The sequence below is a fragment of the Geotrypetes seraphini genome, chromosome 8 (genome assembly GCF_902459505.1).
Source record: "Geotrypetes seraphini chromosome 8, aGeoSer1.1, whole genome shotgun sequence".
Lineage (NCBI taxonomy): Eukaryota > Metazoa > Chordata > Amphibia > Gymnophiona > Dermophiidae > Geotrypetes > Geotrypetes seraphini.
In genome coordinates, this window is record NC_047091.1 from 127,947,234 (window position 1) to 127,970,924 (window position 23,691).

The window sequence follows — 23,691 nt, forward strand, 5'->3', positions numbered from 1 at the left end:
TCTAGCTCTAGCCCATAGATGCTTCTCCCCCCCCTCCAACAGCAACTGCTCTTTCCAGTCATGCTACTGGTTTTCTTGGCCCAGGGCTGTGTTTCCCAAACATTGTCTGGCTTCTTTGCCCAGCAGCAGAGTCCAGATGCTGAATTCTAGTTTTGCCTGGGTTTTCTACATCCCTGGGCAGTAGATACGCAAAGTACCCAAGAATGAGTGGTGAGCTTAGCACTGATGCAGAAACAAACAGAAGATAACCATATAATCAAGGACCATAAACATACATTATTTTAACACACCTTCATCAGAAGCCAAAGAAAGGAACTTCTCAGAAGTGAAAATCTGTTTCTTTTCATCTACTACCAGCTGCCAAAAACCAGCAAGTTTAGATTCTGTAGAGAAAAGACAGGATTCTTCAGTCTAGGAATTACATAGATGAAGAGCCTAAATTAACATGAGCAAAGACATCTAAAACCAGCCTGGTTATTTCTCACACCAAATACAAGTCACTGCAGCCTATGTTATTATGCATCTACAACTTGCAGCATGCTGAAGTCAGGATGCCCTTATTCTACTCTATCATGACTTGGGCATTAGATTTATCTGACATATAATGAACAAAGGGAAAAATAATCCCAAACAGGAACATGACTTTGGGTTCCATATTAGGATGCATCACTCAAGAAAAAAAATATTGGAAGCCACTTTTGACAATAAGTTGAAATTTTCAGCCCAGAGCACTATTGCTACCAAAGTAGCAAATAAAATGAAATTATTCAAAAAGGAAGAACAACAAAACTGAGAACATAACTATGCCTCTGTATAGCTCCATAGTATAACCACATCCTGAGTACTGTGTGTAGTTCTAATTGCAAGTTTCAAAAAGGTTCAGAGAAGGGTAACAAAAAGAATAAAGGAATCGGATACTTTTTTATGAAGACAGATTGTAATAAGTTAGGGATCTTCAGCAGATACTCACAGAAATGATAAAATCAGGAGTGGGATGGAACAATTAAATAGGGAATGAAACAAGATGACATTCTGTGAAACTAATCACCATTAGATTGAAAACAAATCATAGCAGCGTACATTTAAGCTCCAAAAACCGTTGTGGAAGATACAATGAAGACGACTAGCATAGAGTTCAAAAGAGGTCTGGACAAGTTCATAAAAATTATTAGCTAAGTACACTTAGGAAAGCCATCACTTATCCATGGAAATAAATAATGAGAAATTACTCTAATTTTTGAGATATGTTGGGTACTTGTCATTGTTGGAGATGGGATGTTGGACTCGATGGTCCAACATGATCTCACTCAGCATGGCTGATCTCATGCAGGCCTTGGAAATAAAGTGAAATTACATCTTACCTAATTTTTTTTTTCTTAAGTCTCCCTAGACTCCAGTCCAGCACTTGTGGGTTGTGTTTCAACCAGCAGTTAGGAACTTCTAGCCCTGGCTTACAAGGGTGCCCTACATACACAGCTCCTCAGTATTTTATTTACAAAGTAATGTTAACTGGGTCCCCCCGCCCCTACACACACACACACTTTTACCAATCTCTCTCTTTGATATTCAAGATCTCATTATAAACATTTTAACAGAAACAAGATAGCCCTAATCTAGAAAGAAAACATGAAACAGGGAAGGAAACTGGACTGGTCTGGTAAGATACAAGAAAAGAAAATTAGCATGTAAGATGTAATTTCTTCTTTCTGGTTGTCTTCCCAAGACCAGTCCAGCACTTGTGGGATGTTGCAAAGCAGTAATCATGAAGGGTATACCCCAGCCATAATCGCTTTAGCACCAAAACAAAAGTCTGCTTTCACAATAACCATCACACATTTGAAGTGTCTCAAACATAGGAAGAGAGGACCAAGTGGTCACTCTGCAAATACGTATTATCCAGTGATGCTACATGGCCCGCAGCCCAAGACACTACTGTGTCCACAACCGCAAGTGGCCTCTTTCCCACCAGGATAAAAGGTAGAAAATACTTTCTTGAGCCACCATTCAATAATGGCCTTTGAACCTACCTGACTTTTCCAGAACACCTATAAAAAGGAAAACAATTGTCCAAACTCCAAGTCATTGGTAACCTCTAAGTAACACATAAAGGTGCAGCGAACATCTAAAAGATGCAGAGGTTTTAAAAGTTGGCTCCACAATCCACCTTAGTCAAGAAAGGACAGTAAGAAACCAATTCAAATGAAATGGAGAAATCACCTTCAAAAACAGGGAGGCACCCAATGAATCATGGGCAGACTAGATGGGCCATTTGGCACTGGGAAGCTTAGTAAATCTTTTACTTTTAAATTTGTGAGAATTTGGAATGGACTGGTAGATCAATTATTTCAATTTCAAAAAATTTTAAAAACCTGGTTGTTTTCACAATAGTTAATTTGATTTTAGCTGTCGTTTAGTAATTTTAAGCAATCCAACATACTTTTTTTTTTTCTATCTTTTTCCATCCAACTAATCTAACCAATTTCTGTTTTTATCCCACAGTTTTTACTTGTTATGTTTCATTTTTTAACGAACTGTAAACTGAGTCGAGCTCCTTAGGGAGTAGATTCAGTATATAAAATGAAGATTAGATTTATCTACCATCATGTTTCTATGATTTCTGCTTCAGTGGATTGCAGAAAGGAACCCTACAAGATAAACTCCAATTCTCTGTACGCTGTAAAAATGTCAAGGAATGCCCTCTTTATGGTAAGGTCCTAAAAAGCTGCATTCAAAGGCTCAAAGGGCAGTAGACTTAAAGCCTTGAGGATCAGATTTTATGTACACTTAGAGTATGGAAGTCATCTTATTTAACTCACAGACTAAAGAGAAGAAATGCTTCATTGCCTGGAGTATTGTAAAAATAACTATTCAAGAAATCCATCTGCCTTAAGTGCAACCACTCAAAAGTCAAGCCATAGGATCTTGAACTAGAAGTCCCTTCCCCTGACTGAATCAGAACTGTATATCAAAGCCTCCTGTGCTAGTCTAGTGCTGCAAGGACCACTCAACTGAAATGAGAAATAATCCTTTGAAAACCCAGCCCAATAACTGAAATGGTGGGAAGACAAAGAAAGCCCATCTTTGGCCAGGACTGAACCCACACGTCCAAGCTCTTGGAAATACCCTGAAGAAAGCCACAGCATGATGGCTGAAACATTGGTTTCTTTCTACTCAGACGCGGCAAGACTACTACTACTACTACTACTTTATAACCTGGAAAACTGTTACAATCACTCTTGGAATTTGATTTTTCTTTGATTAAAAAACAGGTACCTTTGTGCTGGCCCTTGTTGTCATGAGATCTAAGTGTGGTAAATCCCATGGACTCATTATGAAATTGAAATCAGAATAGACCCGGGAGCCTTAGGTCCCACCAGTAGGCGGAGCTTTGAGACGGATGGGCCAATCCAGCCTCATTCCGTCGTTGGCTGCCTGCCGGACAGGCGGGTTTGGCTCTGGTCTGTCCGGCCAACTACAGAAAGGTACGGGGAAGGGGGGTGGGGGTGTCGTGGGGGTCGGCCAGGGGGGTCGGAGGTTCTTGGGGGGGCGGTCGATGGGGGGAGGGGGGTTTGCGTCGAGGGCAGGAGGGCCTGGGATCCCTCCTGCCCGTAATGTAGTGCGGGGTGGGGGTAGGGGGTCGCCGTGGTCAGGAGGGTTTGGGCTCCCTCCTGGCCCGAACAACTAGCAGGGGGGGGGGTCGCCAGGGCCAGGAGGACTTGGGCTCCCTCCTGGCCCGATATTGTCGGGGAGTTGGGGAATCGGCGGGGCAAGAGGGCTTGGGCTCCTTTTTGCCCCGATCGTGTCGGGGAGTCGGGGGGGCAAGAGGGCTTGAGCTCCCTCTTGCCCCGATCGTGTCGGGGGTGCCACGGTTGGCTGGGGCAAGAGGGCTTGAGCTCCCTCTTGCCCCGATCGTGTTGGGAGTCGGGGAGTCGGCGGTCCTTCGGGGTGGGGGTGCAGGTGCGTGCGAGCGGTCCTGCTTGGGGTGAATCGGACGTCGGGGGGGAGGAACTATGTAAAAAAAATTGCGTATACCGCGCAAGGGTATGCACGGTTTGTAAAAACACGTATAACGTGCGCGTTATATGCGTGAAAATACGGTATTACGCATGCGCATAGATAACAAGTCACGCGAGATTCAGGAGGCATGACCTATAGTCCGGCATCCGATGTGGTTGTGCGGGTGGCAGAGCAGAGGAGAGAGTGAGTGTGCGGGCATAAAAAATACACAGCAGAAGCTGCCAGTTCCTGGCATAAAGTGTAGGCATAAAAATCGCAACAGAATCTGCTATCTGTACCCAGCCAGGCATTTATTGACTGACTTTTTCATTCTAACGCAGATTTCCAATAAACTACATCTTTTACTGCCAATATTGATCCCAAAATGTCCAGGAAAAGAAAAGTTGACGGTGAAGGCAGACAATTTAATGACAAATGGGAAAATGAATACATGTTTGTGCTTAGTGAGGGCAAACCAGTGTGTATATTGTGTTATGAGACAGTGTCGGTGATGAAAGAGTACAATATACGTCGTCATTTGGACACCAAACATAATGTTAAGTATGGCAAATATACTTTGGAAGAAAAGCATAAAATTGTTAAAGAACTAAAAGGCAAACTACAATCACAGCAGCAAATGTTTACAAAGGCTACAGCGAAAAATGATGCTGCAGTGAAAACAAGCTTTATAGTGGCTGAAGAAATTGCCCGTACTTCAAGGTGTTTTTCAGAGGGTGCCTTTTTGAAGCAATGCATGCTAAAAGTGTGTGAGAAAGTATGCCCAGACCAGATACAGAGTTTTCAAACTGTCAGTTTGTCAAGAAACACCATTGCAGACAGAGTTCAAGAACTCTCAGGAAATCTATCATCACAGCTGGCCGAACAGGCATGCAATTATCTCGCTTTTTCACTTGCTATCGATGAAAGCACAGACAACACTGATACAGCGCAGCTGTCCATCTTTATACGTGCTACGAAGACCGACCTCTCTGTCACTGAGGAACTTTTGGATGTAGCTGCCATGCATGGGACGACGACTGGTAGAGATATATTTGAGGCTGTGGAGAAATCTATAAATAATTTTAAATTACCCTGGGAAAAGTTGGTGGGGCTAACTACCGATGGCGCACCTTCAATGTGCGGAGAAAAGAAAGGCTTGGTTGGACTAATGAAGGAAAGAATGCAAAAAAGTCACTGCCACACACCCTTGATTACTTATCATTGCATTATCCACCAAGAGGCTATGTGTGGAAAAGTTCTGGACATGAATGACATAATGACCACAGTCATTAAAACTATTAACTTTATAAGGGCACGTGGCCTGAATCATCGCCAGTTCCAGCAGTTTTTACAGGAGGTGGGTGCAGAGCATGGAGACGTGCCATACCACACAGAAGTAAGATGGCTGAGCAAGAGCGCAGTCCTCAAAAGATTTTTTGAGCTCAGAGAACAAATTGCTCTTTTCATGGAAAGTAAAGGAAAGCCCTTGCCTGAACTGTCGGATCCCGCCTGGCTATGTGATTTTGCTATGATGTGTGACATATGCGAGCATCTCGCCCAACTGAATCTGAAGCTGCAGAGACACAAACAAGTCATCACGAAGATGTCTGACATGATCACAGCATTCCAGGGTAAACTTCAACTATGGAAGTCCCAACTGGAACAGGACAATCTTGCCCACTTTCCCGTTTGTTTGAGTATCTCAACCACTATTTCTGGTACTTTTCCTTGCAGTCGGCTGGCTACCAAAGTTAACCGTTTACTAAGTGAATTTGAGCGGCGCTTCTCTGACTTTAGAACACAGCACTCAGGCTTTGACATCTTTGCCAATCCTTTTACAGTTGATGTCAACAATGTGCCCCATCACCTTCAGATGGAGATAATCGAGCTTCAGTCTGACAGTGGCCTGAAATCAAGGTTTCAGGATGTTGAAATTGAGGACTTCTACCCTCTACTGCCCCCTGACTCAATGCCAGAGCTCCGACTTCATGCTGCCCGTATTCTATCCATGTTCAGGAGCACCTATCTTTGTGAACAGATGTTTTCAATAATGAATCTGAACAAAAACAAGCACAGATCACGCATTACCGATGACAACCTCCATGCTGTTTTGCGGGTTGCTACAGCCCAAGAAATAAAACCGAACATTGACTCATTGATACGGGGAAAACGGTGTCAGACATCTAGCCAGAAAACAAAACAATGAGCATTTTAGGTACATTCCAATATTACTGTTTTGCTTGATACCAATATTACTGTTTTGCTTGATAGCATGTGAGTTGGTTAACAGCACTGTTAAAGAAAAGATTGTTCCACTCATTTTAAATTCACATTTCTGGTTAACATTGTCAGTTTATGACTGTTCAGTAAACCATTCGGCCCGCGATTTAGGCTGGATTTTAGATTTTGGCCCCTTCTCTGATTGAGTTCGACACCCCTGCTATAGAGGCTCAAGAACTGGGAACAAACCCAGTTAAACATAAGGTGGTGACAAATATTCAAGTAGAGCACTAACAGTAGAAGATGATAAATTTCAAGATAAAATTTTTTTAAACAAGAACATCTTTAAAAGTTTTCTAAAAACAGTATATTGACCTACTGATCTTATTAAAATAGGGAGTTCATTCCAGATTAAAGGAGCCTGATAAAAGAAAGATGCCCTCCACTGAACAAATGATCTAATTGTCTTTGGTGAGGAAAATTGTAGAATGGTTTTCGTATAATATATCCTTCATTTATTTATTTTTAAAATTTCTATACCATCTAATTCCTAGGTGGTTTACAATATATCCACATACATAATACTTTATAACAGTACAAAAGAGGGAAAAAAATCATCAAAACCTACATTAAACAGTCAATCCTTGATCAAAATAAATCAGACCCTATAAGAAAGCGTTAACAAACAATTGTGTTTTGAGGAGTTTTCTGAAAGTTATTCTATTGGCACATTTTCTTAACTGCCCTAACATGAAATTCCAAAATTTCACTCCAGCACAACAAAAGTTCATTGCACTAATCTCTATATATTTCGGATTAACATTAGCCATTAGCCTTTATGAAATTAAATCATCAATGCCAGACAGTAAAAAGAATTGAGCCAAGTTGCTGACTGAGGCTGCAACAATGGTTCTTCCAGCACCAAATACGAGCTGCCTTGATCCGTCTCCACAAAGCTTAAATGGGGAAAAAACGCTGACACCTTCCCTGGCAAGTGAACCTGGCTTACCTTAGCCTTTCTCCACAACCAGGTCTGGTATTGCTGCTACTGAATTAAAGAACTGCTTCACAAAATACCAAAAGTAAAGCCATGAGGAGAGAAAGATTAAAATCTTAGATATGAGGGAAAAGGGAGCAGGGGACGGGACTCTGACTTCTTTAAGTGTTTTCCAAAGGAAAAACAGACATCGACTGGCTACCAGTTCTTCAACTGTGCCAGGAGCTGCTATTCCTAGTATCAATTCAAGAACTACAGGGTCCATCTACTACCAACTGCTAGACACAAAAAATACTGAAGAGCTATGTACACAGGGTGTCTTTATAAGGCAGGGCTCACAGTGATCAGTTCGGTTCATAGACAAAACCGCCGAAGACAAAGGCGCGCGCCGACAACTGAGCGCAAGATGGGAGCGCACGCCGAAGAAAAAGAGTGTTTTTAGGGGCTCCAATGGGGGGTTTTGTTGGGGAACCCCCCCACTTTACTTAATACAGATCGCGGAGGCTTTGTGGGGGGTTTGGGGGTTGTAACCACCCTCATTATACTGGAAACTTAACTGTTTCCCTGTTTTTAGGGAAAAAGTGAAGTTTTCAGTAAAATGTGGGGGGTTACAACCTCCCAAACCCCCCACAACGCCCCCACAACGCGGCGCGATCTGTATAAAGTAAAGTGGGGGGTTTCCCCCCCACACCCCCCGTCGGAGCCCTTTAAAACAGTCATTTTCTTCGGCGTGCGCCTCCACGTTGCGCTCAGTTGTCTGCGCGCGCCTTTGTCCCGGCGCGCTTTTGACCTGACACTGATCAGTTGTCTGTTGCCAACTGCTGGCTGTCAGACATAACTCACAGGTGCTGGACTGCTCTGTTGAAAACAGTAAGGAAGGAAACATAAAACAAAAGTCATTTGAAATGATTTGTTCAGGAAGACATTTAAAGAGTTTCAGTATCTAAAACAAGTAATCAAGACAGCTGTGCTTTTCTTACCCGTCTGTGCATCAGCTGCAAATATCCTGCAGATAAGTACAGAAGCTGCAACAGCTTCTGTTAGGAGAGGAATCTGAGTGCTCTGTGCAGCCCCCTTCTCCACAGTCTGAATCAGCAAGGGAAGCAAATCCATGGCCTGCGGTAAGGTGTCACCTGCTTGGACAGATATAAGCTCACATAAACAAGGCTATTCTACTAGATCCTTGTATTACACATGAACTACCTATACTGTACAAATATAATACATTATGGTAATTGTAAAAAGGTACAACCAGAGACACTCCTAAGCATAATGCTTATGGTCCTCAAATACAGGTTCCCCTACTGTAAAGCAACACCTGGAACCTGTGAATTCTTAGGTTCAATCTGTTCCTCTGGTTTGAGTACATACTTAGTACAAATTTGCAACTGTACAACATTAATAACTCAAAGGAAAATGTCAGCACTCTGTACAGCTAAGGATTTACCTTAAACACTAGCGAAATGTTGAATTGTGGAATTCTTCTAATTATTTGCCCTGAGATGAGAAGCAGGTAGATGAAGAGAGGCCATGCAGATGTGTAAAGAATGATTAAGTATGCGCTCAGTAGAGTAGTGGCTATTTCTTTAAAACTTTATTGGATGGACATTCGTAGTGACTAGGATAGTATGATGGAAGATGGTATGCAGAGGGGAAGGGAGAAAAGGATATGATAAGGAGCAGGGTCACGGATGAGGTTGCTGGGAAAACTTTTCTGTTTAGTCCTAATTTGTGAAATGCTATCCCATGAATTTTTGATAAATGGACTTATTATCACGGATTAAGTGCCTTCTTAAATCTTACTTTTTCTTTCAGGCTTTTTAAGTTGCTCTCTCGGAGACATTGGTTTAGATGCCCTCTTTTTTTTTTAAGTAATAAATTGTAAGCTTCACATGATCTTAACTGTATTATAGATCTTGGTCCACTCTTCATAAAAACAGGATAAGTGGTGACCTATCACTTCGGCAGAAGAGTGGAAGGGTATCCCCATCTTTGGGAGGGGATGAGAGGCCAGAGAGGATCTGGTGGCCTAGGTCGAATATTGCCTATCAGAGTGAAAGGAATGCATTTGCTGATACCGGGGTCTCTGAAAGGAAGTGGAAAGACCAATCCTTTAAACTTAGGCATGACTGATTAGACCTGTAAGAACCCTTAGGTAAAGATTGCAACTTGGATTATCCTAAATCTTTGACTAACTTCTCCAAATCCTCTCCATAGAGGAGCTTCCCCCTAAACGAGTTTTGTAAAATACTGCTTGAAGGCAGTTTCCGCAGTCCAATGGAGAGCAACAATAAATGCCACCTGTGACTACCAAAGCCATTTCTCTTGGTTGATGCCCTAAGATCATATAAAGAATCAGCCCAATAAGCCAAACCTATCTCAATATTAGGGGGCTCCAAAGAAACCGGAGAATCAGCACCAGCCAATTCATCTGCTGCCTGCTAAACTCAGGTAAGGCAAGCTCTGCCTGTATAAGTAGTACAGACTGCAGCCTGAAGAGAGCAGAGACTTCAAAGGAGAGTTTTAAAGAAAACTTCAACATCTTTCAGAGCTATTCCCCCTTCCACAGGAAGGGTGGTCTTTTTCATAACTGGCTACTAAAGAGTCTACCTTCAGTTATTTCAGCTTCTTAAGCCCATCCTGAAAGATAGGGTAAAGGCAGGACATAGTTTGAACCACTCAAAGACTAGCAACCAGAGAGTACATTCCAATTTCTGCACAGGTTTGTGGACTGGGAGAGACTTAAGCAGCTTTTTGGTGATAGCTGTTTTAGGATTGGAGGAGGAGGAGGAAGCCTGATAGTCATGGGAAGATAAAGGATGGCAACTCCTGTATATGGAATAGGGTCATCAGCTGCATTATTCAACAATTCTCCCTCCTCAAGAGGCTTGTGTGCCACAGAAATTAGGGAAGATGTTGAAACACCCCCTTTGAGAGTGGTGGGGAAAGGAGGAAACTTAATATCCAATTCAGAAACACTCTCCAAATGCTTTCTTTTTGTAGAAACCTCCCCTTGAACTTGCTCAGAAGTAGACTGAGTCGCAGAAACTGGTGAGAGCACTTAAGTATGCCTGGTGCAGAATCAAAACAAACTATGGGCAAAAAGACTCCTGAGAAGCAGAGGAAGCCTGAAGCCCACCAAATATATTGTGGACTGGTTCCCTATTGCAAGGGGATGCTGAAACGTTCTCAGCCCAACCAAGAAGGGAATGATGTAGAGCTATGAGACCTACAAGTTATTCCACATATTCACCCCTAAGGTCAACACACTTTGCACATCGTTTCTGAAGTTTCTGTAACCCTTGAGGAAGGGCTCTCCCTGTTCCCCAAGGGCCCGCTGTTCCCCATGTAATAGAACTCTTTTGAACTAGGACACAGAAGTGAAAGGTGTAACCATGAGAAGTTATAAATATTTATGCACAACCACTTAAGCTAGAAATACCTTTTTTCACAGCTAGTTATTTTTGCCTGGCACCTATCTGTGATATCTCTCTCTCCGATGTAATTCCATTGAGACAATATAGCAGTTACTTACCGTAACTAGTGTTATCCAGGGACAGCAGGCAGCTATTCTCAACCTGTGTGTGACGTCAGCCACGGAGCCCCGATTTGGACAGCTTCGCAAGCTGATTTGTTTGCAGAACTTAGAAAGTTCGCGACTGCCGCACCGCTCACGCAAGGGTGCACGTTTCCTCAGTTCAGATAGCTAGCAGAGAAGCTAACCAGGGAAGGTGGGTGGGTTGTGAGAATAGCTGCCTGCTGTCCCTGGATAACACTTGTTACGGTAAGTAACTGTGTTTTACCCCAGGACAAGCAGGCAGCCTATTCTCAACCTGTGGGTGACCTCCAAGCTAACCATAATAGGATGGTGGGAGTGTTGGCAATTCAGGAGAATAAATTTTGTAATACTGCCTGGCTGAAATGGCCATCCCGTCTGGAAAAAGTATCTAGACAATAATGAGAGGCGAAAGTATGAACCGAGGACCAAGTGGCAGCTTTGCAGATTTCCTCAATAGGAGTAGATCTAAGGAAAGCTACTGAAGCAACCATGGCTCTGACTTTGTGGGCTGTGACTCGACTCTATAGATGCAGTCCAGCCTGAGCATAGCAGAAAGATGCAAGCCGCTAACCAGTTGGAGATGGAGCGCTTGGAAATTGGATGTCCCAACTTGTTTGGAAGGAGACAAAAAGTTGAGGAGCAGATCTATGTGGTTGAGTGCGTTGCAAGTAGAAAGCCAAAGCACGCTTACAGTCCAGAGTATGCAGAGCTGTTACTACAGGATGAGAATGAGGCTTTGGAAAAAACACTGGAAGTACAATCGATTGGTTGAGATGAAATTCCAAAACCACTTTAGGTAAGAATTTAGGATGAGTACGGAGGACCACCTTGTCATAATGGAATACTGTGAAAGGTGGGTCCGCTACTAAAGCTTGTAGCTTGCTCACCCGTAAGAGCAATGAGAAAAAACACTTTCCAAGTGAGATATTTAAGATGAGCCATATCCATTGGTTCAAAAAGAGGCTTCATCAACTGAGCAAGAACAATATTGATATCCCAAACCACTGGAGGATGTTTGAGAGGTGGTTTGACATTGAAAAGTCCTTTCATAAATCTGGAAACCAAAGGATGAGCCGAAAGGGGTTTACTTTCTATAGGCTGATGAAAAGCAGCAATTGCACTGAGATGGACTCGAATGGATGTGGATTTGAAGCCTGATTGTGATGTGGAACAGGTAATCCAAAACTGAAGACAAGGAGGTAGATTGAGGCTCCTTATGATGAATGGTCCATTTCCGATTGTAGCATTGTCTAGTGGTAGGCTTTCTAAAAGCCTCTAAAATGTCCTGTACAGATTGAGAAAGCTGCAGAGTGGCAATTGGAGAGGTACCAAGCTGTCAGGAGACTGCAGGTTGGGGTGAAGTATAGACCCCTGACACTGTGTAAGTAGAGAGGGAAAAACTGCTGCTGAGTTGAAGTAGAAGGGAGAACCAAGGTTGCCTGGGTCACCGAGGAGCGATCAGAATCATGGTGGCATGCTCCTGTTTGAGTTTGACAAGAGTCTTGAGAATCAGAGGGAATGCATAGAGAAACTGATTCATCCATTCCAGAAGGAAAGCATCTGCCTCGAGGCGATGAGGAGAGTATAACCTGGAGCAAAATTGAGGCAGTTTGTGGTTGTGGGGAGATGCAAAGAGATCTATCTGAGGAGTGCCCCACTGAGAAAAAATGTGATGGAGAGGCGAGGAATTGAGTGTCCATTTGTGAGACTGCAGAAGACAACTCAATTTGTCCGCCAGACAGTTTTTCTTTCCTTGAATGTAGACTGCTTTCATGAAGGTGTTGTGATGGGTTGCCGAGTTCCACACCTTTTGAGCTTCCTGACAAAGAGGGAGAGATCCTATTCCTCCCTGCCTGTTGACCTAGTACATGGCTACTTGGTTGTCTGTCTGAATGAGGACTACCTGGTCATGAAAAAGATGCTGAAAAGCTTTGAGAGCATTGAAGATTGCTCTGAGTTCCAACAGATTGATATGACACTGACATCTGTGCTGGACCAATGCCCTTGAGTATGAAGACCATCGAGATGAACCCCCCCAAGCGTAGGTCAAGGAATCTGTTGTGAGGACTTTCTGATGGGGGGGCGTCTGAAACACTCTGGAGATTGGAGAGATTGGAAGAGAGCATCCACCAGTGGAGAGACTGTCTCAACAAAGGAGTCACTCTGATGTGTCGAGCGAGTGGGTTGAAAGCCTGAGCCCACTAAGATGCCAGGGTCAACCAAGGAATTTTGAGATGAAGTCTGGCAAAAGGAGTCTTGTGAACTGTCGAGGCCATGTGACCTAGGAGAACCATCATGAATGAGAGCATCCTGACGTTGTTGAGGAAGGAATGCTCTGAGTCGGACAGTGTCCAGGACAGCTACGATGAACTGTAAATTCTGAGAGGGCTGTAGCTGGGATTTGGGAAAGTTGATTTCGAACCCCGAACTTTGTAGGAACCACGTAGTCTGTAGGGTCGCTACAATAACCCCTTGAGATGTAGAATCCTTGATGAGCCAGTCGTCCAGGTACAGAAACATCTGGAGCCCATGGTTCCGCAGAGCTGCTGCTACGACAACTAAGCACTTGGTGAACCATCTTGGAGATGAAGCCAGGCCAAAAGGTAGCATTCTGTACTGAAAATGCAGATTTCCCACCCGAAATCTGAGGAACTGTCGAGAGGCTGGATGAATGGGAATGTGAGTGTAAGCCTCTTTGAGATCCAGAGAACATAACCAATCGTTCTGATCTAGAAGGGTGTACAATGATGCTAGAGACAGCATTCGAAATTTCTTCGACAAGAAATTTGAGGGCTCGAGATCCAAAATGGGTCGCAGATCGCCCGTCTTCTTCGGGACTAGGAAATAATGGGAGTAAAATCCCCTGCTCTGCTGTTCCAGCGGAACCTCCTCGATGGCACGGAGACAAAGCAGAGCTTGAGCTTCCTGAAGAAGAAGGGCGGTCTAGGATGGATTGGAAGGATACTCTCTTGGCAGCAGATCTAGAGGAACCTGGATGAAATGAAGAGTATCCTTCCCTGATGATGGACAGCACCCAGAGGTCTGATGTAATGATTTCCCATCATTGGTAAAAATGATGGAGACAACCTCCAATGGGAAGGGGAGAGGACAGAGGCAGAACGATGGAGGTTATGCTCTGTAGTAGCTGGTCAAAAAGGCTGAGAGGCCTTAGGCGTAGCAGGTCTGAGGTTTCTGCTGCCTCTGTTGCTTTTGGGATTTCTTAGGAGGTACCCTAGTATAAGGAGCTGCTCTCTGTGGTAAATGCCGCTGATAAGATGGTACAAGCTTGAAACCTTTAGAGGTGGAATGCTTAGTCTTAGGACGAATGATGAAAGCAAATGACTTCTCATGTTCAGACAACTTCTTAGTGGTTTCCTCGATGGAGTCATCAAATAAGTCATTGCCTTGACAAAAAATGTTGGCGAGGCGATCCTGTAGATTAGGGTCCATGTCAACAGTGCGAAGCCAGGCCAGCCAGCACATGGCCACTGAGATGGCGGTGACCCTCGAGGAAAGCTCAAATGCATCATAGGAAGACTGAAGGAGATGCATGCGGAGTTGATTCAGAGTAGTAATGGTATTCTGAAAACCGGTAAGACAGTGTTGAGGAACATATTTGAAATATGCAGGCAGTGTATCAACCAAATGCTTGAAATAAGAAATGAATATAAAGTTGTAATTCAAAACCCTGGTTGCCATCAGAGAATTCTGATACAAACAGCGCCCAAACTTGTCCATGGTCCTGCCTTCTCTGCCAGGGACAGTGGCATAAACTTTGGAAAAGTTGTTCCTTTTGACATGTATATACTGGACATCTGGAGGATTCAACTGGACACTACAGACCTATATTCAGACCTATATTTTCCCATAGCCAGGCCCAGCCTGTGTACCTTGCTACGGCTGCAGCCTTTGCAATGCCAGCAATGATGTTCTTGTTTTCATTCCCTGCTGGGAATCTATCTCTTCAAGGCCCTGCTGGACTCTTATCACTGCTGTATGACTTCATATGCCAAACACCCTAAAAAGCCATAAACCATTTATAATGAGCAAGGAGCTCTGCTCATGTGGGTGTAACAAGATGAAAGAACTTGGTACCAAACCATGGACTCTCTGCCTCTGAACCACTATGGGAACCAGACAGCTGGATTGTTGAAAGGCCATCTCTTTGCCAACTTTTCATCTTACAAGGACACCAACTCGAATATGCATAGAATTGTAAAACCTCTAATTAGTAGATGCAAGTCTCCGTGCTGAAAGATGAGAGTTCAGCAACAGTTCTCTGTTTCTGTAAGGCCCCCCTTTTACTTGGGGGGGGGGTGGAGGTGAGAGAGAGGCGTGGACGATAGGGAAGAGTTAGCTGTACATTATGTTATGTACCAATAGGGAAGTACATAAGGAGAATTCGGGGGTGGACTTTTTTGGAACAAAGGAAGAATTTCTCTGTATAAAAAACACGTGCATTCTAAGAAAAGCCAGAGAAAGATTCTCTTACTTATGCTACGGGGAACTGCTAGCCCCCTGCTAAGCATATGAGTGCAAATTCTTCTCTCCATTGTATATTCTGAACTGACAATACTTTATATATTTTTTTGTGCTATGCCATGGTTGCTGTAATATTGTAACTTTTTATACTACCAATAAACAAATATTGTCTGTTTTGGAAGATACAATGCCGTCTTGTAGTTATTCCAATGAGGTCAGCAAAGGAGAAATTAGGTTCTTACCTGCTAATTTACTTTCTTTTAGCTTCTCCAGACCAGTAGAGGTTAACTTTACGAATGGGTATATATCTAATCATGACCAGCAGGTGGAGACTGAAAACAAAACTTTGGGACAGTATATACTATCCTCCCTTCTCTATTTCCCTCAGTCTGCCGAATAGCCAAGCAGAACCAAGAACTGGAAAACAGGAAGAAAACAATACTCCGAACAGGAGTAACAAATAACATACCCAAATGCTGTTGGAAAATGCAGAGGAGAAATACCCGAAGGAAAATGTCCCCACAGCTCGCCAGCTAAGCCAGCCGAGCCACAGCCGCTGTTCTTTAATTCTCCCCGGCCCTAGAAAAATACTAGAACCCGCAGCAAAAAACAAAAACTGCCCGCGAAAACAGCCCCAACAACAACAACAACAACAGACAGGGTGGGGACCTCTACTGGTCTGGAAAAGCTAAAAGAAAGTAAATTAGCAGGTAAGAACCTAATTTCTCCTTCTTTAGCACTCTCCAGACCAGTAGAGGTTAACTTTACGAATGGGACGTACCAAAGCAGTCCCTCTCACGGGCGGGACCCCCGAAGGGCCGATACCAGAACACGCTCACCGAACACCGCGTCCCGACGCGCCTGAACATCTACCCGATAATGTCTAACAAAAGAATACAAGGAGGACCAAACCGCAGCCTTACAAATATCCACCGGAGGCACGAGCGACGACTCAGCCCAAGAAGCCGCCTGACCCCGAGTGGAATGAGCCTTGAGAAACTCCGGAACAGGCTGCTGTTTCAGAAGATAAGCGGAAGCAATCGTCTCCTTGATCCAGCGCGCAATAGTAGCCTTAGAAGCGCCAGCTCCCCGACGAGGACCAGCCAGGAGGACAAAGAGATGATCGGACTTCCGGAATTCCTGGGTCCGCTGCACATCAGAGCGAAGGACCCGACCGACATCCAACTTGAGCAGCTGCCGTTGCTCAGAAGAGCCCTCCCGACCACCCAAGACCGGGAGAACCACCGATTGATTGACATGAAAAGGAGAAACAACCTTCGGCAGAAAGGAAGGAACAGGCCGCAAGACGACCCGCTCCCTAGACAACTCCAAGAAGGGAGCCCTACAAGAGAAAGCCTGCAGCTCAGAAATACGCCTAGCAGAAGTAATGGCCACCAAAAAGACCGCCTTCAAAGTAAGGTCCTTCAAAGAACAGTCGTCCAAGGGCTCGAAAGGCGGGCGCACCAAAACAGAGAGAACCAGATTAAGATCCCAAGAGGGAACCGAGGGCCGTAGGGGAGGCCTAAGCAACTTGGCCGCCCGCAGAAACCGAATCACATCAGGAAGAGCCGATAAACGCTGACCTGACACCAACCCTCGAAAGGTCGACAGGGCCGCAAGATGAACCGGGAGAGAAGACCAAGCCAGGCCTCTATCCAGGCCATCCTGCAAGAACTCTAGAATGTTAGGCAGAGAAGCGCGAAAAGAGGTCACTCCCCGCGCCCGACACCATTCCTCAAAGAGACGCCAAACCCGCACATAAGCCCGAGAGGTAGAAAGCCTCCGGGACCCCAACAGTGTAGCGATCACCTTGTCTGAATATCCCTTCTTGCTAAGGCGACCCCTTTCAAGAGCCACGCCGTAAGACAGAAGAGAGACGGGTCGAACAAGGGAATGGGACCCTGCATCAGAAGGTCGTCCGAGAGAGGCAGAGGAAGAGGAACCGCCACCAGGTGCCTCACCAGATCCGCATACCACGGACGTCGAGGCCAATCCGGAGCCACCAGCACCACCAAACCCGGATGGTGAACAATGCGAAGAAGCACTCTGCCCACCAGCGGCCAAGGAGGGAACACATACAACAGCCCCTCCGTTGGCCACGGCTGGACCAGAGCATCCAGACCCTCGGCCAGCCCTTCCCTGCGACGACTGAAGAAGCGGGGCACTTTGGCGTTGCCACTCGTGGCCATCAGGTCCATCAGGGGCTGCCCCCAATCTTGCACTATCAACCGAAACGCTCCGGCGCCGAGAAACCACTCTCCTGGATCCAGGAAGTGACGACTGAGGAAGTCTGCCTGAACATTTTCTACCCCGGCTATATGAGAAGCCGAGAGGTCCAGAAGATGGGACTCCGCCCAAACCATGAGCCGAGCCGCCTCCTGCGCCACAGGAGTGCTCTTGGTGCCCCCCTGACGATTGACATAAGCCACCGCCGTGGCATTGTCCGACAGGACTCTGACCGACTTGCCCAGCAAAAGGGAGTGGAAAGCTAACAGCGCCAGCCTGACCGCTCTGGTCTCCAACTCGTTGATCGACCAGGAGGCCTCCTCCGCGGACCAGGTGCCCCGAGCTGAGTGGCCCATAAACTGAGCCCCCCAACCGAGGAGACTCGCATCCGTAAGGAGCACCGTCCACTGCGGGAGATCCAGACCCACCCCCTGAACCAGGTGAGGGGTCCGGAGCCACCAGCGCAGACTGCAGCGCGCCAAGCCTCGCAGGGGAACCGGAACATCCAAATCTTGCCTCCGGGGAGACCACCTCCGGAGCAGAGCATACTGAAGAGGACGCATGTGGGCCCGCGCCCACCTCACCACGTCCAGGGACGCCGCCATTGACCCCAGGACTTGGAGGAAATCTCGCGCCCGAGGACCCCGGGACGCCAAAAGCAGGCGAATCTGAGATTGCAATTTGCTCACCCGGGCCTCTGGAAGGAAGACCTTCCCCAAGGAGATGTCGAACATAACCCCAAGGCACTCCAGACGCTGAGCCGGGACCAACCGACTCTTGGAAAGGTTGACCACCCAGCCCAGCGACCGGAGAAACTCCACCACCCGAGCCGTAACCCGGGAGCTCTCCTGCAACGACTTTGCCCGAATCAACCAGTCGTCCAGGTAGGGGTGAACCAGGATGCCCACCGACCGCAAGGCTGCCGCGACGACCACCATTACCGTGGTGAACGTCCGAGGAGCCGTGGCCAGACCAAAGGGAAGCGCACAGAACTGAAAGTGCCGCCCCAAGATCGCAAAGCGAAGGAAGTGCTGATGAGAGGCCCGAATTGGAACCTGCAAGTAGGCCTCCGTCAGATCGAGAGACGTAAGAAACTCCCCCGGCTGAACCGCCAGAATGACCGACCGCAGCGTTTCCATGCGGAAAGACGGAATCTTGAGAGCTCTGTTGACCCCTTTCAAATCCAGGATGGGCCGAAAGGTCCCCTCCTTTATGGCCACCACAAAGTAAATGGAGTACCTGCCGGTGCCCCACTCCGTAGGGGACACCGGCACCACTGCCTCGAGATCTAGCAAACGCTGAAGGGTCTGACGAAAAGCCTGCGTCTTCCATGGAGTCTGACATGGAGAAGCGAGGAAAAGGTCCGGCAGAGAGCGGGTAAACTCCAGAGCGTAACCGTCCCGCACCACCTCAAGGACCCACTGATCGGACGCGATCTCGGCCCATTTGGGGAAAAATTTGCGCAGCCGGGCCCCCACCGGAACCAAAGGGGGCGCCGGCAAGGAGTCATTGCGCAGGACGGGAAGCGGGGGAACCGGCGGAGGGATTCCCTGCCCCCCGACGGGCCCCCCGAAAGGGCTGCATGCGCTGGAAGAACCGACCCCGGGAAAAACCCTGAGCCGGGAAAGAAGCAGCCCCACGCCCCGGGCGATACTTGCGAAATTCCCACAAACGCCCCCGGGCAGCCCCACACCTAGACGCAGGGCGGGCACGGTCCTCAGGCAGACGGGGCACCTTCGAGTCCGTCAGAGTCTGAATCAACTCATCTAATTCCTCTCCAAACAAAAAGACCCCCTAAAGGGAACTTTAGTAAACTTAGCTTTGGACGCAGAATCCGCCGCCCAAGCGCGCAGCCACAAAATACGCCGCGCGGCCATGCCATAGACTTAGCCGAAATCCGCACCAAGTCATAAAGAGCATCTGAGAGGAACGAGGCAGCCATCGCAATCTTCGCTACCTCCTGATCCACTAGAGACCAGTCATCAGACTCCCGATCCAGGACACGCTCAGCCCACCGAAACACGGCGCGAGCGACTAGCTCCCCACAAACAGCCGCCTGGACCCCAAAGGCAGAGACATCAAAATCATACTTAAGAAGAGTCTCTAACGCACGCGCCTCCGAGACCCTAAGAGCAGAACCGTCCATAACAGGCACGGTATGCCGCTTAGGAAGTGCCGAGACCACCGCGTTCCCCATTGGCGAAATTAAGGTAGCCCTACCTCCCTCCGGGACGGGATACCCAAGAGCCAAGGCGCACACCAAACGAAACTGCGCCCATAGGCCACTGCGCCAACACAAAATCCCGCAAATCCTGACGCACAGGAAAAGAGCGGGAACCAGGACAGACCCCCTGAAGCAGAGGGGCCCCCATACGCGGGGTCTCCGGCGGCGCCACTGCAAAAATGCAGCACCAAGGAGACCTGCTACACAGGTCTAAAAGCTCATCCCTCTGAATAAAAAAGCGCACCACGGACGCATCTGCTCTGGAAGACGGGAAACCCGCCGCCCCGCTGCCAACAGGCGTCCCCTCTAGAGGATCCTGGAAGCCCGCCAAAGCAGCCAGGTCCTCAACCAGGCCAACACGCTCCTCCGCCCACCAATTCGCAATCCAAGCCCCCCCGCGGGCGCTTGGATGAGGGAGGAGGAAGAGGGGACGCCAAACGAAAAGAGGGAGGCAAAGCCATAGGGGGCGCGGAGGGAAACCCCCCCCGAAACCCCCCAGGCGCACGTGGGACCCCCAAAAGTCCGCACAAAGAAAGAAAATAAATTGGGGGCAAAAAACCCCTGGGGGTCCCCAGGGACTCCCTGCCCCAGCAGGGGTCCATGCTGAAACCTGCCCCTGTGTTCGCCATACAGGGGGAAGGTCACCTGAGGTTGCAGACAAAATGGAGGGGCCAGACAAAGAAAATGGCGAAGTTCCCGCCAAAAATGCTCCCTCCATGGCCTGTAGCGGCTGAGAAGACTGAACAGTCTCAGCCGCTAAGACAGGCAAGTCGGCATCAGCTGTCAAAAAATCAGCTGAGAGGGAATCCTTCGGGGAATCCCTCCGTGGGCGGTTGTGGAAGACCGGGCTTCCCCACTGCTCCAAGCCGACTCGCGAGGCACCATCGGCGGGGAGCTCTGGGCGCCTGCAGCCGCTGCCGACGGAGCTCCACCACCTCACCGACCCAAACCGCCGAGTTCAGGCCGGCCGCGAGTGCCTCGCGGCTGGACTAAAATTGTGGCCTACTCCCCCGGAGAAGGGCACAATTGCTCCAGACGCGACCTAGCTATAAAAAAGTGCTGGTTACATGAAAAAATACAGTAAAATACAGTTTTCTTAAAGGGAAACAACCCTTCAGACCAGCACTACCTCAGGATTTTTTATTTTATTTTATTTTTTTTTTTTTTTTACAGAACAGACTCCACAGGCTCTCGAAGCAATATGCCTTGCTTGACTTAGGGGGCAAGGCTTACTGCTGAGGCTCCTCTAAAAAAATGTGGGGAGGTGGAGGAAGTGGGGGGAGGGACCCCGCTCGTGACCCGCCGGGTTTGACACCCCCGAGGTCGGACGGACCCCCAAACAGGGCCCGACCAAGCTCCGTCCGGCCAAAAACAGGGACAATAAACCCCTAAACAAATTCCAACAGCCCTACCAAGAGAGATGGGTACAGATCACTCAACACCTGCTGGAGACTGAAAGAAGACTGAGGGAAATAGAGAAGGGAGGATAGTATATACTGTCCCAAAGTTTTGTTTTCAGTCTCCACCTGCTGGTCATGATTAGATATATACCCATTCGTAAAGTTAACCTCTACTGGTCTGGAGAGTGCTAAAGAAGCAGCCTTTTTATCTCACTTTTCAAAGAGGACTCCACGAGAAGGGACTGTTGTGATAATTGAGACTTCTCGAAGCCCTTGCAAAGGACCATTCTGCTTGCTTGGAACAGTAGGAATGGAATAAGGTGTTTCAAGGTTCCTCTTAAAAGTTTGAGAGAGGAGTCTATTAATGGATATTTTGAGAGACTCCACAGGAGGTCAAGACAAACACATCTCTTCCAAATACTCAGTAGTGTATTTGGAATCAGAGTCCAAATTAATCTTGAGCTCCTTACTGATTTGACGTAGATCTGTTCCAAGGTAGGCTGACTTCAAGGGGAAGTTGACCTCAAAGCGCTTGAAGAGCAGAGAACGAGGGCAAAGCTTCCTTGGAGTACTCACACCTGAGATCTGAATATGCAGGTATAGATGGCTCACTGGGAGAAGAATCCCTCGCAGGAGAAGTAGATGGAGGAGGCGTCCTCGACTTCGGAGTAGAAAGCCTCGAATAACCTCGAGGTGTAGAAAGGCGAGACGTGTCGCGAGAAGATCTATGCCTTGATAGATGCCTTGACTGGTGTGGAGAACTGTGCTTCAAACCATGCAGGTCTCGCTGAGAAGAAAGTCAAGGAGTCTTGGCCCTATGCCTCGGGAAGGGCAATGCCTTATACAAGGAACAAGGGCTGGAGGCTGGAGATCAAGATCGAGACATCACTAGAGATTGAGTTCCTGGTGTAGAAGCATCTTGAGGCACTACCAAGGAATCGGCTCCTTGATTAGCGTGCTTTTGCTCCAGACGAGACACTCGCAAAGAATCGACTCCTTGCATACTGAGTGTGGATTCCTCTCAAGGTACTCCCAAGGATTCGACTCCTTGTATAGAGTGAGGAATTGCAGCTCGAGGTACAGCCAAGGACTCAACGCCTTGCTCAGGCTGGACTGCAGGAGGCAGAGTCGAGGCAGCAGTATGTTTGGCAAGGATTTTGCCCAACTGCCGATCCAAAATGGTCTTGATCAGAGCCTCCAAGCGTGACTCCGAGACTGGAGGATTTGGGACTGTTGATGGAGCCACTGCCTCCGAGAAAGAAGAGGAAGAACGACTCTTCGACTTGGAGACATGCTTAAGCTTCTTGATGATCACTGCTGGCACCTGACCTGAGGGAGGCAGCGAGGTAAGCGTCTCGTCAGGTGAAGACTTAGCAGATTTACTCAAGGATGAGGTCCCATCGAACAAGGCAGGCTTGATCAAGGACAAGGCCGAGGTCGAGGCAGAAGGCGGAATCCCGGTAAGCTTGACCAGATGTGAGGTCGAGATCGGGGCAAGGGGATCCATACCGCCAAAAAGCTTTTTCAGCTGAACTCGATGATGTTTGAGGGGTCGAGGTTGAAGGGTAGCACAGCGGGCACACAACTCCGGACGATGGTCAAGTCACAAACACTGAACACGCCACCAATGTGGGTCAGTGAGGGAGATTGCGCGCTGGCAACAGTTATACTTTTTGAAGCCTGTGACTGGCCTGGACATAGGTGAGAAGATGGCTTCAGAAGAATCGAAATCCGGCAGCAGAGGCCGCAAAACATGCCCCGCCGTGACAAAGAAATACAATTAAAGTTTTGTTTTGTTTTTTTTTTAAATGAAAGAAAAGAAAAACGCACAAGAAACACAGCGACCCTGTAAAATAAGAAAACACGAGCCACGGTGAGAGAAGGCACAAAGTTTAGAACAGAGTCTAGCACACAGCGTCAAAAACACAACTTCTCTGCTCCGCAGAAAACAGAGAACTGAGGAGACGCGTGGGTGGGAAGGTACTCACGCATGCGCGGTGTGGCAGTCGCAAACTTTCTAAGTTCTGCAAGCAAATCAGAGCTTGCGAAACTGTCTGCATCGGGGCTCCGTGGATGACATCACCCACAGGTTGAGAATAGGCTGCCTGTTTATCCTGGGATAAATTTTGTTAGCATGTTTTGCTGTTAATTTTTTTATATTCTTCTCAAATAAAATATTGTCTGCCTGTGAAATACATTGCACATCCATGTCATTTTATGGAGTCAGCATGTGAAGGTCTGGCAGCGAGACTCTTCACCCTTCTAAGAAATACATTGTACTTCCGTGTCATTCTCTGGAGTTAGCATGTGAAGGGCTCTGGCAGCAAGACTCTTCACCCTTCTAAAAATACTTTGAAGTCTGGTCACTGAAATACTGCTCTGCTGCTGCAGTCACCTCCGAATCGCTCAAAAATTGTGCCCTTTCAAATTCTTTTTAAGGTTTGGAAACAGAAAAGTCAGATGGAGCAAGATCTGGTGAGTAGGATGGATGGTCTATGCACTGAAATCCTAACTGTGTCAAAATATCTATCGTTTTGCTAGCCTTGTGAGCAGGTACATTGTCTTGCAAAAAGAGCACTCCTTTTCA

At 47.1% G+C, this 23,691-nt stretch overlaps 1 protein-coding gene across 2 annotated transcripts in view; it reads right to left on the reverse strand.

Moving 5' to 3' along the window:
• GCN1 (GCN1 activator of EIF2AK4) overlaps positions 1-23,691 on the reverse strand; it is a 324,708-nt gene that overhangs the window by 214,443 nt on the left and 86,574 nt on the right. For both annotated transcript variants that reach the window (XM_033954090.1, XM_033954088.1), the window contains exons 15-16: positions 8,194-8,346; positions 291-383 (exon numbers count right to left, since the gene is read on the reverse strand). In XM_033954090.1, the coding sequence (XP_033809981.1) occupies positions 291-383; positions 8,194-8,346 (246 nt within the window). The remainder of the gene's footprint in view (positions 1-290; positions 384-8,193; positions 8,347-23,691) is intronic.